Source organism: Typopeltis vanoorti, chromosome 14, assembly GCF_054136105.1.
Source record: "Typopeltis vanoorti isolate ZY-2024b chromosome 14, IOZ_Tvanoo_1.0, whole genome shotgun sequence".
NCBI classification, from domain to species: domain Eukaryota; kingdom Metazoa; phylum Arthropoda; class Arachnida; order Uropygi; family Thelyphonidae; genus Typopeltis; species Typopeltis vanoorti.
The window spans coordinates 62,256,493-62,272,854 of NC_143562.1; the positions used below are offsets into that span (position 1 = coordinate 62,256,493).

Consider the following 16,362-nt stretch of genomic DNA (forward strand, 5'->3'; position numbering starts at 1 on the left):
TAGTTATTTTCTTAACCATCTGTGTTCTTAGCATACCGTGAAACCTATTACAACATGTCTGATGAACACATAAGCCTATCCACGTGTATCTATAGCTTCCTGTTGGCTTCATTATTGTTAAGGTGGAAAAGGCCAGTCTGGGTTTTCAAGGGGTTTGGTTTTAGTTGATTGCTGGTATAATATGTGTTTAGACTATTTAAGGCAAGTGATAGAGTAGTTTCAATGGACTTGAAATTTTTTGACTGAGTATCTATGGCAAGGTCATCAGCATAGATAAAATTTCTAGTTCCTGGAAAGATGGGGAGATCATTGACGTAGATGTTGAAAAGTAATGGGGATAACACACTTCCCTGGGGGAGGCCATTTTTTTGGAGGTGCCAGCGGCTCTTCCTACCCCCCAGGTCCACGTAAAAGCGTCTGTTTTCCAAGAGTAATTGGATCAGGAGCACAAGGCGATAGTCTCTAGTTATTCTGTATATTTTATTTCTGAGTGTGAGATGTTTTATGGTATCATATGCTGCAGTTAGGTCTACAAAGACTGCTCCTGTGGCTAGTTTTTGCTCATAACCATTTTCTATATATTGAGTGAGGTTGAGAATTTGTAATGTGCAGGATTTGCCTGGTCTAAAACCAGCCTGCTCAGCAATAAGATGGAGTTCGATTAGGGGTTGTAGCCTATTCAAAATTAATCGGTCATAGAGTTTAAAGAGGTTGCTGAGTAGTAATATAGGTCTGTAATTTTTTGCTTCTGTGGCGTTTTCCCTGGTTTCAGAAAGGCCACCACTCTGGCATACCTCCAGATAGTTGGTATCCTTAGGCAAGTGTTGTATAGGTTTAATAACCACTCTTTAGTCCTGGTTCCAAAATGTTTAATCTGTTCATTACAGACATCATCAAGGCCTGTAGATTTTCTAGGTTTTAATAGGTTTATGGCAGCGTTGAGTTCAGTGATGGTGAAATCTGAGTTAATCATATTTTATTCCTCACTTGAAGTTCTAAGTATCTTATTTTTTGTGTACTTTTAGTGAATTTTCCATTCAGCAGTAGCTGGTGAGCAATTTGATTAGCTGTTACCTGCGGATGCTCATATGGCTTAGTGAAATTCTTCCTAATTCTGCTGATAAAGTTCCATGCCTTTCTGCTACTATGAGTCCCACCCATGAAAGGTAATTATTAACTCAAAATACAGTGGGAGTTAAATAATCTGAAAAGTCTCGAGAAGACGACCGAACATGGAAATGGTTGCAGAAATAACTTAACTAGACAATTCACTATTGCAAGTTTAATTTATTCAGTTTAAGAGTGCAGTTTATGTTCTTGCTTTCTTGTTCATGATTCATAAAGAATTAATGACACGGAATGCTTAAGTATATTATATTTACTGTATTGGTGTCTTTGAGACCTGGTTGACTCATTATAGATTGACTAGAATAGAATAGAATAGGTATGGTCTTTTTGAGAGGGGAGAAAAATGAAAGAGGAAGTAAGATGTTACGTGATCCCATAGAGTCGTATCTCCTTCAAGTAGAGGTTCCAGGAAATGACAGTGAAAGTGGCTTTGTTCGTTTTCCTTGAGATCGAGGCGAACTGTAACATTAGATATTTAGTAGGGTGCCGCACTGTACTAGCAAATGTAGGAGGTGAACTCGAGAACGTTTTGGATTGGTGAGTAACAGGTAGTAAAATGGGTGATTTTAACTATGGAAGCATTGATTGGGAGCAGGAAACATGCTTTGTGGGTGAGGAAGATGCGGCGCCCTGAGTTGCTTGGAGATAAATATTTTACACATCTGACAGAGGTCATACGAATGACATTGAGTAATTGGTGATATTAATGTGTTCATATAGTATTGATAGAAGTCATGTGGTTTTGACATGGGAGGTTGCTAGGCAGACGGAAGCTTTACTGCAGAAAAGAATTAGAGAATATAGATCAGACGACCATGATAAGCTCCGGAATCACATTAGTGACTTTCCACGGCATAAACAATTGAGGCTGAAGGAGGAGATCATTAGTGCTTGGAACTTAGTTTGAGATCAGTTAGATGGGGGAAATGTATCCCTAGAGTTAACGGATGAATTGAGTGGAGGTGAAATGGATGAATTATGCAGGGGACTGCACGGAATGGAATAGAGATAGGTACAAACAGCTGCAGGAAGAGTATACGGACAGAAGAGCGATGAGTGTAGCAAAGAAGGAAAAATCGCCTATGATAGATGATAGCAACTTTGCTGAGTCAGCAAAGCAAAATCAGGGAATTCTACAATTTAAGAGTTGTATAAAAGAGTCAGTCTTCTATACAAGTTCTATAAGTTGTATAGAAGACTGACTTTAGTTGCTGGGTGGCACACAATTGACATCTGCAGAAGACAATGAAGAAGCTCGGAGTGTATTTTGTGAGTGTATTTCATCTGGACTGCTAGGAGTAGCATTGACTGTCAATTCATGAGAGTGAAATGTTTGGAATTTTAAATGTTTGATGTTAATAAGACCATGGAACTGTATGGAATATCTCCGTGTGTATATATTAAGGGGTGTGTAAAGGAGCTGGCACTGCCCTTGACTTGGTTTTTTGATAAGCAACTAACAACTGGAACTGTTTCCAAAGGATGGAAGGAGTTAAAAAAATGAGATGGCTACTACTGTGTATAAAGGAGCATCTGAATCAGTGGTGGCCAACTACAGGATATTTTGTATTGAGAGTGGTGGTGAAAGACTAATCCTATTTTCCCTTTAAGTGTTGGCTAAAAGTCCTGTCACAACCAAGCAGTTTATGTCAGAGAAACTTAATTCATGCTTTGTGACAATTAATCCTATCTACATAGGTATATAATGTTATCAATATCAATTGCATTTATGCTACTGTCTGTTTGTCTGTCTTGTGGGATGAAAAACTCACGTTTCTGGTTGGTAAATATCTTTCCATCTTCGTGTGAGACCATCTAACTTACTTTCAGTTGAAAAGTCCTTAAAAAGGTTTTTCTCGTCCTAGGCGGGATTAAACTTAGGTCTTTCCTACCAAACAGCATCATCCATGTCGATTGGGTTACGAAAGCTGTGGAGAATACAAAATTGGATTGATGAGAATAGGAATCTTTTCCAAGGGCAGCAAGGATTTGTTAAGAGGAATTCTTACTATAACATTGTGATTATTGTATTTGACAGGGGATGTGCTTATACGGTGATTTTTCTGCGTTTGAAAAAGCATTCTATAGAATACTGCATGAGAAGTCGTTGAAATTGGAAAGTATGATTGCCGATGGTTAATTGGTAGTCTGCATACAAGAATAGTTGCCTGATAGAAGCCAGCGCCTTCCTTTTATACGGAGGCAAAAATTCTCAAAGAAAGGAGGACGACAAGCAGTTGCCATAGGATTCTGTTCTGGAAGTGCTGTTGTTTAATTTATATATTAATAGGAATTCAAAGTTAAGAGGAGTATTCAGTTTTTTTGCTCATGATGCGAAATCCGGGAGAGTAACATCAAAGAACTCCGATGTGATATTGCAAGAAGGGGATTTGAACAGGTTAGTCCTTTTTCTGTAAATGAATCGAAATACCAAGTCAGTGTTTCTAAGTGTAAGGTGATGTACTTTGTAGGAGTGGAATACAGTATTATATTGATGGAATTTCATTTCAGGAGGGATGGGAGAGAGAAGATATCCGGGAGAAGGATATTAGTTGTAGTCAGTTGAAGTTCAGAGGACAAACTGCAAACCTTGTTCAGAAAAGTTTTGCCCTCATTCAAAAGACACTAATAAGTAGAGACAAGGAAGTGCTAGTACTACTGTATAAGGCACTGATTGGCCCTCATTCTAAATTTTGTTACTCAATTTCGGTCACCGTAATATTTGGGTGATAAGAAAGCATTATAGAAAGTCCAAAAGCCTGCCATTGTAACTATTTCAGCATAGAAAATGTTGGGTACGATGATAAATTAAGGAAATGTTCTTCACAAAGCTTGGCTGATAGGAGGCGAAGGGGAGGGGATGTTTGAGACATACAAGCTAGTGAGAGGCGCCGTCAGATAAATGCAAACGAATTATTGTATATGATAATAGACGGTTAGAGAATGAGCTCTCCCTTCGAAGCTGTGTAAGGATCTTGTTAATAAAAAAAAATAATGCATATTTTGCATGTATCGGTGATTTTGAATGAGCGGTGAACGGGAGGAATGCATTCCCGAAGTAGATGGTGTGGTGATGTGCACCAACGCCAGTTCTTGAAAGCAAGGTATGATACACATTGTTGCCTGTAGAAAATATGATTTCCTGCCATGAGTGTTGTGACTCTATGAAGGTCAGAAAAATAATACTCATACTGTTAGCATTGCAAACATTTGAATTATTTGCGAAAATAATTAACTCCTGTTAATCCGCTAACTCCTGTTATTCTCTGGATGAAATAGGTGAGCCATTTTAGCCCTAACTAACTTTATGAAGACTCGTGGGAGCCAGTATCTGCCCTTCGTTAATCACTAACGAAGCTAGCTCAACACTATTAATGATTTGAATAGGCATCCGGGGAGGAGAGTACGATAGATAACTGCCATCTTCGCGATCCATAACTCTAACATTATATATTGTGTGAAATAGTGCTAGTTCTACAGTCGATTTGCTTGAGCTGTGGGATTAAAGACTTGGGTCTTCCGGAGAGAAATTCTACTTGTCCACACCAGAGATCGACTAACTGGGGAACCGATCGAAGGAAGGTTTAGAAAACTACAGTCAAACTTATAATGGTCTTTCATCAGACAGCCCGGCGCCATTGATGCTAACACTGTTTCCACAGGCCTAAATAATTTTTTTTCATAAAATATCAGCACAGTAATTCATTGCAGCTGTTTTTAATCTTGAAACCAGACACATGTTCTGTACTGTTTAAACCCAACAAATCATTAATCGTTGGATTGTTTTTCATTTAGTTATGGTGAGTTTCGTTGTGAATCGATTTGGGCTTTTCCTCCACATCAAACTATTGGAATTGTTTGATGAAATTTCCCACCGAAATTATCTTTTCGGAACACTGTACGATACTGGTTGGTTATCTTTGTTTAGTATCATGACCAGGCAGTTTAATGCCTTGTGTATTATTTCCATGAATTGCATATATCCTCTGATAGGTTTTCTGTTTTGCTAGGGAGGAAGATGAGAGATTCTGGAAAAAAAAAGACTCCAATCTATGATGCCGGCTAACTCACCATTGTAAAGCCCTTAAAATAACCACGCCAACTTGTTTAACCGTATTAAGGTAATACTCTATACTAACAAAATAAATTGTGTAAATTATTAAGCTGTTGATATTCAGTGGATTGATACTATCACCTTCGGGGAACAGAAGCACTTGAGACAAGTGACGATTCAAAATTGAACTAAAAGAAATGAAAAGGAAACAAAAGAAAAGTCCTCAATGTGTATTCTAAAGCCATTGTTAGAGGGAGGAGTGCAACACATGGTTTGCTTGTCGCGATTTGCCTTAATGGGGGTAACATATGCATTTCGTATTCTTCAAGGTGCAAATTAACAGATTTTCCTATTTATTCACAGTAAGACAAGTTATACACTTCTAGATAATAAATCAATTGCTGCAGTTTTCCAATACTTATTTGTGAGTGGAAGTTTTCGCCACTAATAAATATTAAGAGCAAGAAGAGGGAAATATTACCATCCATTGAAGAAGAATTAAGAGTAGATTTATTCGCAGTTCGACCAAGAATTCATCGCTTGATGAAGAAGCTCAAGTGTCACATGAAAAGTGTATGACGGTTATTATTAAAAATATATTTTAATACCTGATGGAATCTTCACATGATCAGGTCCTAATAACAACTCGTTGAACAATCAAACATTATACGTCTTCTGATACAGAAATCTGGTTGTTGTTGTTGACAATTAAAGCTTACGGTTAACCTATTTTGTGTATATTAAAAATCAGGAAATACGCTGACATATGCCAGTCGACTAGCAAGTAGTTAAAAATCGGAGGACGCAAGAAACAATCCTCGACCTTAGAGCTATAGGGACACACCGTATTGGATGATGACGTAAAACGAGTTGATTCATCTATCATAACTTAAAGTTAGGACAAGTGTATATTTCAAGAAAAAACTGATGTTAATAAGGTAGTGAATAGTTTGTTAACTATATTACATTAATATTTCCGATTCTTTCCTTCTGTTAACATTTCATTTTTCCCCCTTCAGTACTTTTTATCATTCCCACCTCTCAGTTGTATTACTCCTATCTATTTCACCTTATTAGCACAAAAGACATTCACGTGTTAAAATGTACAGTTCTTCTCTACTGTCCTGTAAGTTTAGCCTTGTTAATGGAACTGGAATATTTTCTCTTCCCTTTACACTGTCTTCTGTAAACTGCAAAAAAAAAGTTTTGAGATTTTTACCGTCATTCTGAACATTACTCAAGGAGAAACGACAACCTTAGGGACTGCTTAGCGCTACTGTGATATAAATATGAACGGAAACAGAATCCTATTAATTGAATAAAAGGCTACAAAGGGATATCATCCATCCCAGTCGAATTTACAGAAAGAAAGCTATCTAAGTTCTCAGATAAGAACCGTCATGCATGACTGACTGGCTATGAAGTGTAGCCTACCATGCAGGGACACACACACAGCAAGCCGTTTGTTATCTTCATCTCTCCGCACTGTGGCCACAAGATAGCTTTCATCCTGCGGGTGCGATAGAAAAGCCCCTTTCACTGACCTTCAGAGCCATTCATTCACATATATATATAAGTCATGACTTTTGCCAGATGGGAAATCGAGGTAAATATAGAGCCACATTATTTTTGTTTTTTGGCGGCCTGACTGGCTGAGGAGAAACGATAAATATCCACCTTTCGTGCAAGAGCGCATGCGTAGTTGACGTGCTCATTTCTCGCTCGCTTCGTCCTCGAAAAAATAGCGAAAAGCTACACCGGCTAGAAATAAACCGTGCACTTACATTGCAAGGAGTTGTCTTTCTATTAGTGTGTCGCTAATTCCAGGAGTTTTGTTCGAAGCTACTTTTCTGCTGCTGTCCTATGTGAATTCTTTTTTAGACGACGCTTTACAATAGGAAAGAAGAAACACCTAACAGGTATGAGTGTGCTTACATAATGTGGGTGGATACGGTGGACACTAAACTTGTTGATTAGCTTAATCGCTAAATGCTGCTATGTTAATGAATTGAAGTTTAGGATGCTGCCATCTGTTACAAGAAATATCAGCGGTTAGCTCACATCCCCTTACATTATATTATACTGAATTATCTTATAAATTTTAATCGGATGTATCCTTCAACGTTGAACTTTTTTTCTTCTCTCGTTTTCAAACTGTTCTCTTTATTTTTTCATGCCGGAATATTAGTTTAATTATACTCAAGTCTCTTTAACCCCTGAAATTTTTCCGCTACATTTTTACTACCTTACGGATTCGTAAATAAAAGCGAATTATTTGCCTCACATAAAAAGTTCAGGGTAAGACCCGTTGAACCAAACTGTGGCTTTTCACAAAGTGAATGATGTCGTGTAGACCACATAACTAGATACAAACCTCGTTAGGACTAAGCTAATTCAGTTTCCAGTCATTTTCTCTGGTGACTTGAAACGTGTTGTGATTCCACGACAACCACATGGTAAACATCTGCGATATACTCTATAGCGCACACGCCACTCCAGTTACTTAATGTCGGCTAAAGGCAGTTTATCTTTCTAGATGCATCGAATACACTGGGCAATTCTCCCCCTGTTGAAATCTGTAATGAAGTACTTAATATGGATCATAGAAAGAAAAACGAAAATTTGTGATTTATGAACGGTATGATATCGTTTTGCTGGTATCCATTAAGAACATTTGACGTATGCAACATGGAATGCGGTTCCACTATTTACAAACTAATGTGCATCTGCAAGTCAATATGGATCTGTTCCAGGAATTTTTAGTTAAAGCATTAATAAAACGATAACAACAGAAGGGGAAAAAAATGAGATCGGGAATACTTGAAATAAGAAATTAACTGCATGTCTTTATTTTTAAATCAACTTTTTTCAAGTTGGAGGGATGGAACTATTAAAGTTAGAGGTTATTTATTTTTTATATTCTTTGACTAAAACAAAGCGGCGTACTTCACATTTGGGACTCTGTTTACAATATAATTTTATCTCAAATTTAAATTATTTTTTTTATTTTTTGCAAAAGGCAATATTTTACATTATTTTCTACCCGAATAATAACTTAAATTAACACGTACACATTTTCCTGATGTTACGAAAATGTACATATTTTGTATGCTAGACAGATGTATTGATCAACATCCGGGTTTTTATTAGCAGATATTAGAACTAAATAAACCACATCGTTGCAATAACTGCATATAGTATTTCCGTTCCCTTTACAAAATGTACCCCTACATCCAGCAAACTCGGCTGCTTTCAGTGACGTCATTCAAGGTTTGAGGTAATAGCAACCTCCACACACACACACATCTTATTTATGATCCATGTATAATGTTTATATGACTTTTCCATTATTAACCTCGGTTGTGGAGAATCCAAATATACGATAAATGCGAAATAACTGTTTTATATACTTGTGCCGCGAGCTTTTGAATTGATCATCTCATACGGAAGGTAGAGGGTTATCTCTTCTACAACCAGAGCCTAGCTAAAACACCTGTATATCCGCCGGCCTTTCTTTAGGGGTGTCTGACCTACTTTACTATTGTTTCACTTGCTGGATATCAGCCATCATCAACCGCTTTCTTTAGAAAAGTCCTGCAGTGTTTGTGGCAAGTTCCTGTAGCACATAAGCATGCGGCTATGTTTTTTTTTTTTTGGTCTAAGTTTCCAACAATAACACAAATCATCGTCCAAGTTTCATGACCTTGTTAATTTTAAATAAACCAAAATGTTTGGTATGAAAGCAGCAACAGTGGTTTCAAAAACAGCATGTATACAACGCCTATATTTTTGTTTTTGAAGTGGAATACTTTCTGTGCATGTATTCGAAATATGTACGTAAGAATTGGTACATATTTTTCAGAAATGCATGATGAAACAAATAGTTCGCAAGATCGATGTCAAGTTTCAGTAATTGTTGACAAAATTTTCTACCGAGAACTGCCGGTTTGTTTCCTTGGTGTCAATCTAACATTAGTCCGTGATGACTACAACAGGTGCGACCCTTTTAAAACTCGGTCTCATGCACATGTCTATGCTTATTTCCCTTGTCCTCCCATAGAGAACCATCCTCCCCCGCGTTACTTAAAATACACTCACCAATAGCGTTTGTTACCAGCCGCGACTTACTTATACTCAGTAATGAGAAGAGAATTGTTTGCTCCCCCTAGTACTTACAACGACCGTGAATAAAGAACCAAAATATAGTAGTGAGTATTGTTCTCTTAACTCTAACATTTCTGCTCATGTTTTTCACGCTTAATATCGCGTATATTAAATTGCCAGGGCAACATAACGCATTTTGGAATAATAATTTGGTTTCAGTAGTTGAATGTTATAAACTTGTCCTCTTGATTTAATTATTAATCTTAGCATCTGGATGTTAGCAACGCATTTGAAATAAGATTGAAAATTTTGCTTTCTCAGTGAGTGTACAATGAACTTCAGCGTGATATCACACCACGCGTTACTGTCTTATCAGCTTGCTGAATACATAAGATCGAGTCATGGTGACGTCATCAACTAATGGAGCGTCAGAAGATGAAATGCAACACTTTCACACACAAAAGAGAAGGATTTTAACATTTTCTTTCTGTAACTAAAAACGGTAATCGCGAACACTGTAAATATACATGTTAATTATACATACAGTGTATAATTAACATGTAAATGTTAATTATACACTGTAAATACAATTTACAGTGTATAATTAACCGTTTGTTTAGGGAAGTTTTCGGATGCATCCGCAAACATGAATAGAAAGAATAGTATCTGAAAATAACCATAAAAATAAGAGAATGATATTTTTATTGTATAATCCACATGAATAGCTAAATGCCCGGCGATCATTCGTGAAACGTTGCTATTCTAAGAAGAGCATTGTGGTGATAAGAATGCACCAAATAATCTGTCTGTCACGGCTTATCTTCGAAGATAAGCGACTCACACGTACACAATACAAGCGGAATAGGCTCTCGAAAATAGTACGTCCTGAACTGAGCTATTTTGTACTGTTAATTAACGCATGCGCAGTGATGCCCAACCACGAAGAAAGAAGCTTTTGATGAGTTACAACTTGACTGCCGTTTATAACTTTCGATTTAATCACAGTTTTTTTTTTTTTTTTTTTTACTTTTGTGGTCTTTATTTGTGTATTTATATAACAGCCTTTTATTTTACAGTTCCCTTGTGCTAAAATAAGTCACTTTATAATAAATCACTAATCCGATTCCTGTCTTCATAAGCAACTAATATGATACGGATATTTTTTTAACAGGTGTTAAGCCGAAGATAGTTGTTCTGATATAAACATGGAATGCCCCTTTTCTTCCCCTCCTCCATCGATGGTCCCATCTCCTTGGGGATATACGTGGGCCACGCCCAACAAAGCAGCTTCGTCAACAGGATCGTCAGCCACCCCATCACCTCCTCCCTCGCATTCTGGAATAATGAATGGACCCAGTAGCGAAAGAATAAAGCAGGTGACAAAAAAAATTGTTTTAATATTAAAATATTTTAAGGATATTCAAATTTTTAATATATTCTTGATTTTGATGGTTTCTTATGCCAGTCGATACCTTTTTTTTAGACTTTTCTGTACTCAGATCTTTCTTTTTTTTTTTTTTTATTTAGAATTCAACCAAACAAAACGAGACGTCAGACGTAATGACTTCTCAATTTGCTAATTTGCCAGCAGCTCTGTTAAATAGTTTAAAACGTGACAAGAAACCGTTCACGTATACGCCAAGTGGCTTGGATCTTTCTCAAGTTCGCTCAGCGAGAATGAAGAAGAGATTGGCAGCTAATCGTGAACTGTCCATGGACAAGGAGGATGGTACAGAAGGCACTCCTGTACAAGCTAACGGAACGCCCAAAAGAGATGTTCGTGTGCTTCCAGTGTATAATTCTCCTCACAACTTGTATTCAGCAGAAAATGCTCAACAAGCTTTTCAGTTACAGACAGGATTAAATGAAAAGCCAAACTGGTAAGATGGATAACTGTTTGTTTTCTGTATTTTAGTCCACTCAAGTCAATAATTAAATCGTTGAAATACTGGAAATACACGCATGACAAAGAGACAAATATGTGCTTTAGTGTGTTTTTCAAGTATTTCATTTATTTAAAACAGAAATTTATGTTAGTTTATTTACTAGAAAATTTTCTCGGTTATTAGTGCAGTTATCGTGAATATCTTATTAAAAATATATTAATAAATGCAAATGAGAGCAAATAATTTATTATAATGAAGTAAATAGTTGACTGTTATGGGAAAGAGTTCTTGCATTTAATGAATCAGGATACTTTTAATTGCAGTATATAAAAATCTGTTAGGGATTATCATGATTACTCTGGCTTGCAGTAGTATTCGGAAAAATACGAGTATTGGATTTTTAACTGTTGTAATAGTTTTAATTTCAAAACTTGTAATGCCTGTATTTACCAAACGGGTGTAAGTTGTTCTGAATGGACGAATTTGCTGTTTGGGAAAAATTCAATCAAAAAATCAATAAAAATGACTGTAATGGGGAATTCTTCCATTGTCGGGTGCCACTTATAATACTTATTAAATTCAGTATTTAAGAATTAAGGAGAATATTGCAGGCATTTCTTTATTCCCGGGGTGCCATCATTTTACGTTGTGCCTGAACACAAACGAGCACTAGTTGCGTTCCGATAATTATTTAGATGTGCTAGCACATCAGTTTCGATCATTAAATTACCGTAATTTGTACTCGTCAACTGTATCACAAGCCTGAAAAGTAATTATTTCGTATCGTTATTTGTATATTTTGTTCATTTTAGTATAAGCGATTGCAGAAAAAATCTTTAAAAACTTTTATATGAAGAACTTTAGTAAACTTTCGGATACCAAAGTTTTAAGTTCGTTACCCACTTTTTAGGCTTTCCCTATATATAATATAAACGTAAATCTGCTGGCAGAATGTTCATGAATCGAATCAGGCATTCTTTTTTTTTTTCCCCTCTCGCAGGAGAAACTATTTACGTATATATTGAAACATTCGGTGTGTGTATTTGGGGGGGGGGGGGGATTTGAACTTTGAATGCCCACAAAACGCACATTTATTCTAACTTTGGTGGTTTTGGTATATGCTTCCTTTTTTGTGTATGCAGAAGGGAGAAAATATTGTTTTGAAATTCTCCCGTTCCATCTTTCATAATGCTGTAATTTGGATTTTCTGCTACAAGTGCCATGTATAAGTTGTTTCTCCACCCCCCCCCCCACGCACCTCTCCCTGAAAAGACTTTATTAGCAAATAGGTTATGAACATTCTATTAATAAATAAATAAAACGTGTATTCACTGTGCCTAAAGAAGTGATTGATATTAGCAAGGATAAAGTTTTTTTAGACTGCAGTAATTTTTGAAACGAACATAATTTGTGCTTAATGATTTTAGGGTCGCATTTTTCACCTCGTAATTTCACATAATGAACACGCAAATATCAAATACGAATTTGACTTCATATTTTGCAGAAATTGCTAGGAAAATTTCTGTCGTTTTTGATTCTTTGAAATGTTTATTTGACGATATAATTCTAAATATTCTCCATAATTAAAATACATCTCAAACTACGGTGTAGATTGTTTTAATTTTAATCAAAATAAAATTTGAAATTCGTTTACTTTAGGCTTAACGACACCTCTAAATCTATGACTCTACCTCGGAACCACACAATACGATATTACGATGATGACGAGCCTAAGAACGTGATTCAGTCAAGATCCTTCCGTATATTACAGATGATGACAGCTGACGAAGAAAAGAAAATCGAAGGTAAAAATTCGTTTTTTTTTTTTTTTTTTTTTTTTTTTTTTTTTTTTGTTTCCAGAAAAATTTTAATAAATCTTATTCGCACGCTATTGCTTTAGCGCTTTATTTTAATTATTTGCAAACACAGCTTAAATATTAGAGCAGTTTTTAAAATAACATCCATTCATTAATAATTTTATTTCAATAATAAGAATAAATATTAATAAATGCTTCTACAAACGAAGTATTACCGTAATAAGCGTGACTGGAACAAAATACTTTAAAATATTAAATAGAATATCTGTTAACACTAGTGTTCATTATTACTAATTTTAATATTATTATTATACTTTTATCGTTATGTTGTTAATTATATAAACTGTTTTTTTTTTATATTTTTTTTAGTTTGCGTAATTAAAACCACCGAGACAACACCGACTTATGATTTGGTGTTTTTTGAGTAATAAACCCATGGAATATTAAACTTTTAATTCTAATGTTGCGTTTGGAAAAGCTGTCTCAATTCCGATATCTGAATGTTTTTAACCTTCCGGTTAAAAATAAGTATGCATAGCCGTTTATTGCACAGAATGAGGTGATGCGATCAGCAGTGATTCACTTACTGTTGAAATCTCTCAAATGACTCAATTGCTCGAAACAGAAAGAGGGGAGAAATGCTTGTCTAAATGTTTTATTTTTTTCTGGATTCAAAAAAAGGATGCGTGTAATCTACTGAAGAAATACTATATATCTGACATCGAATAATCACTAAATTTTTCATTTTTTTTTTCTAGAAAATCCCCATAAGAGCAAGGTGGAAGAAGATGAAATGCGATTTACCGGAGTCAATCAAACTTATGTTCCTTCCCGATTTTTCCAAACCTTGCAGAAAATAACAAATACTGACGGAGTTGCAACACAGGCGCCATCTATGGGTAAGAAAGCGACCTAATAAATAATTATTGGCTAGTGTGTGTATAATCGATGTCAAAATAAAATCTGACAGTACACTCGATCATTTAATTTCTTCCAGCTTCTCCAGAAGTCCCAAAATATTCTCCGAAAGCAAACGATGTTACTATACACGAGAGAACTCCTCCTCCATCCACGCTGAGTATTCAATTGAAGAGGCCTGCAGCTTTCTTGCCAGCGAAAGACCCTCGCAAGCACTTAGAGTCCAACTTAAGAATTCCACACATGCCTTCAAGACCCATTAATCCAATAGGTAAAAAAAAAAAAAAACACTTCCGTCCTTTCTGAAGTGTACTTCTAGAATACTGTATATAGATTATCATGGTAATTAGAGTTGTCATATTGTGCGTTGCATGTTTAATATAAGAATCAGAAAATTCAATTGAATAACTTACTGTTAGAAAATCTCATCAACACGATGTTTGTTGGGCTAGAAGAGAAAATCGGTAAGTGTAGAATAAATTATAATCAATTATGTTCCGTGAAGTTGGTAATCGCTGTAAAAGTATAAATCTTGGTCTAGATTTAAGGTTGCTTTAAGCTATAACTTTTAAGGCAGGCTCCTCCCCCCCCCCCCCCGTACTAAGGAAATCGCAGGTTTAATAGCTTTTCGGAGACCCCTGCAATGATGTGAAACCCTACGCTCTAGCTCTTGTATAAATCCAGCCTTGTGTAAAGGGATATGCAAATAGTTGCCGAAAATTTAAAGCCTTCTCAAAATTTCATTTGAAAATTGAGCATTTTCGTCTCTTGTTAAATAAGTGATTTTAGTTTGTAATAATTCCGTTTCGTATTTTAACACTTGATGCCGAAATTAAAAAAAAAAAAAAAAAAAAAAAAACACTTATAGTAATGCACTCAAATTATCTTTTATACAAATCGATTACGATTCGGTGTCAATCGATTTAAATCGATTATCTTCAGTGTCTTAACTACTCGTTGATAACATTGTAATGTGGTTTATGTGTTAGCATCAAATGATATGTAACAGAAACCAATTACTGTATAGTATTAGCGAACTTTTCAATCGCTGAGGTTCACTGACCACTTCAATAGGGCTTGAATAACCTTGGTTCACTCGGCAGGAGACATGCGAAGATTTCCTTAAATCAAGGTCATATCTATGATTATTACACTACAGACAGATACCCCCCCCCATCTTTTCTTGTTGGCTGTTTTGAGGTGTGCTCAGTATGACCGAATATTTGTATTATCACGTGAAATGAGTCGATTAAATCGACTATAAAAAAAAGGCTAATCGGCTATAAATTAAATACTATAAATCACACACGCTATGTAGACTCGTCTGCTTTTTTTTTTTTTTTTGTAACCTTCATGATACCCTCAAGTTTACCACGTGTCAATTTTCATATTAATTAGCACAAGGCAATCATGTCGCAACGTTTGAAAAACAAAAACTCGTCTGCTGGAAGTTATTTAAGCGGAAATTGATAACATTTATGATTTTGTTTCAGTTTTAGCTTCCAAAGGATCGGTAGTTTTATTTGCTTCCTTGTATTATTATTTTTTTTTTCTTTCTCTCCTTCATCGCCCACGTCCGAAACTTGTTTCATTTTAGCGTTAATTGCTAAGAAACCAGATGGCTCAAAGATCCGGAAAAACATGCCAGCAAAGAAATTTAGCGTTACTATTCTTAGAGGTGCAAGGCATCTCGAGAAAATTATTTTATTTCTTCTGTCACAAACGCTTGAGGTAACCATCAACTAGGGGGTGTTCGAGATTTTTTTTTTTTTTAAGTCGATTTCAATGTTCACGAACAGTTTTTGTCTTAAATATTTAGTTTCAAATGATTTATAAATGTATGTTTGATACACTGCTTCTGATTGAATAAATATATATTTTATTTGCAGAAGGAACAGATTTCTAAGAGCCCAAGAAGAGAAGGAAGCACGCTTCGTAAAAAAATTTTTAAAAAAATCCTCCTTACTAAACAACTTTCTTTATGCGTTAGAAAATTTTTGGAGTGTGAATCTTTCTTTTTACGATTTGTGATATTTCATCAAAATTAAATTTTAGTGGAGCTAAAAAAAATCTTCAAAAATACAGAATCAATTCTATATTTTCGAAGAATTTGAAATTTCGAAGAATCTGGCATCCCTTTTTGATATTCGCCAGTGAAGATTTTTAAATTCAGAATTCAAGTTAACTTTTGAATACTTATACATTGCTTTTTTTTTAAAGTTCTTTACAAGTATTGTCTATTCTTTGAAATTCAAACTTTGCCTAATTGACGAAAACCAGACTTCTCCATCCACTGCTGTGATGTAAATGTGAGTGTATCTTTTTTGTGGATTGTATATAAATGTGACGAACTATTTTAAATTTTAGTGAGAACCTTTTAACTGCGTTTCAAATATGTAGAATACGCGAATTACTAACTAAATTGTTTGTAAAGAAATAAAGAATCATAAAGGTG

At 35.5% G+C, this 16,362-nt stretch overlaps 1 protein-coding gene across 2 annotated transcripts; it reads left to right on the top strand.

Moving 5' to 3' along the window:
* Window positions 1-6,941: 6,941 nt before the first annotated feature.
* Window positions 6,942-16,362, top strand: LOC150099534 (uncharacterized). 2 transcript variants are annotated; one of them, XM_090403883.1, is made up of 7 exons: window positions 6,942-7,101; window positions 10,458-10,662; window positions 10,814-11,166; window positions 12,832-12,977; window positions 13,748-13,888; window positions 13,987-14,178; window positions 15,797-16,362. In XM_090403883.1, the coding sequence occupies exons 2-7, from the start codon at window positions 10,492-10,494 to the stop codon at window positions 15,811-15,813; spliced, it is 1,020 nt and encodes a 339-aa protein (XP_090260009.1). In that variant the 5' UTR covers window positions 6,942-7,101; window positions 10,458-10,491; the 3' UTR covers window positions 15,814-16,362. The 2 variants fall into 2 exon arrangements, with proteins under 2 accessions (XP_090260009.1, XP_090260010.1); XM_090403884.1 differs by lacking the exon at window positions 6,942-7,101 and adding an exon at window positions 9,247-9,390.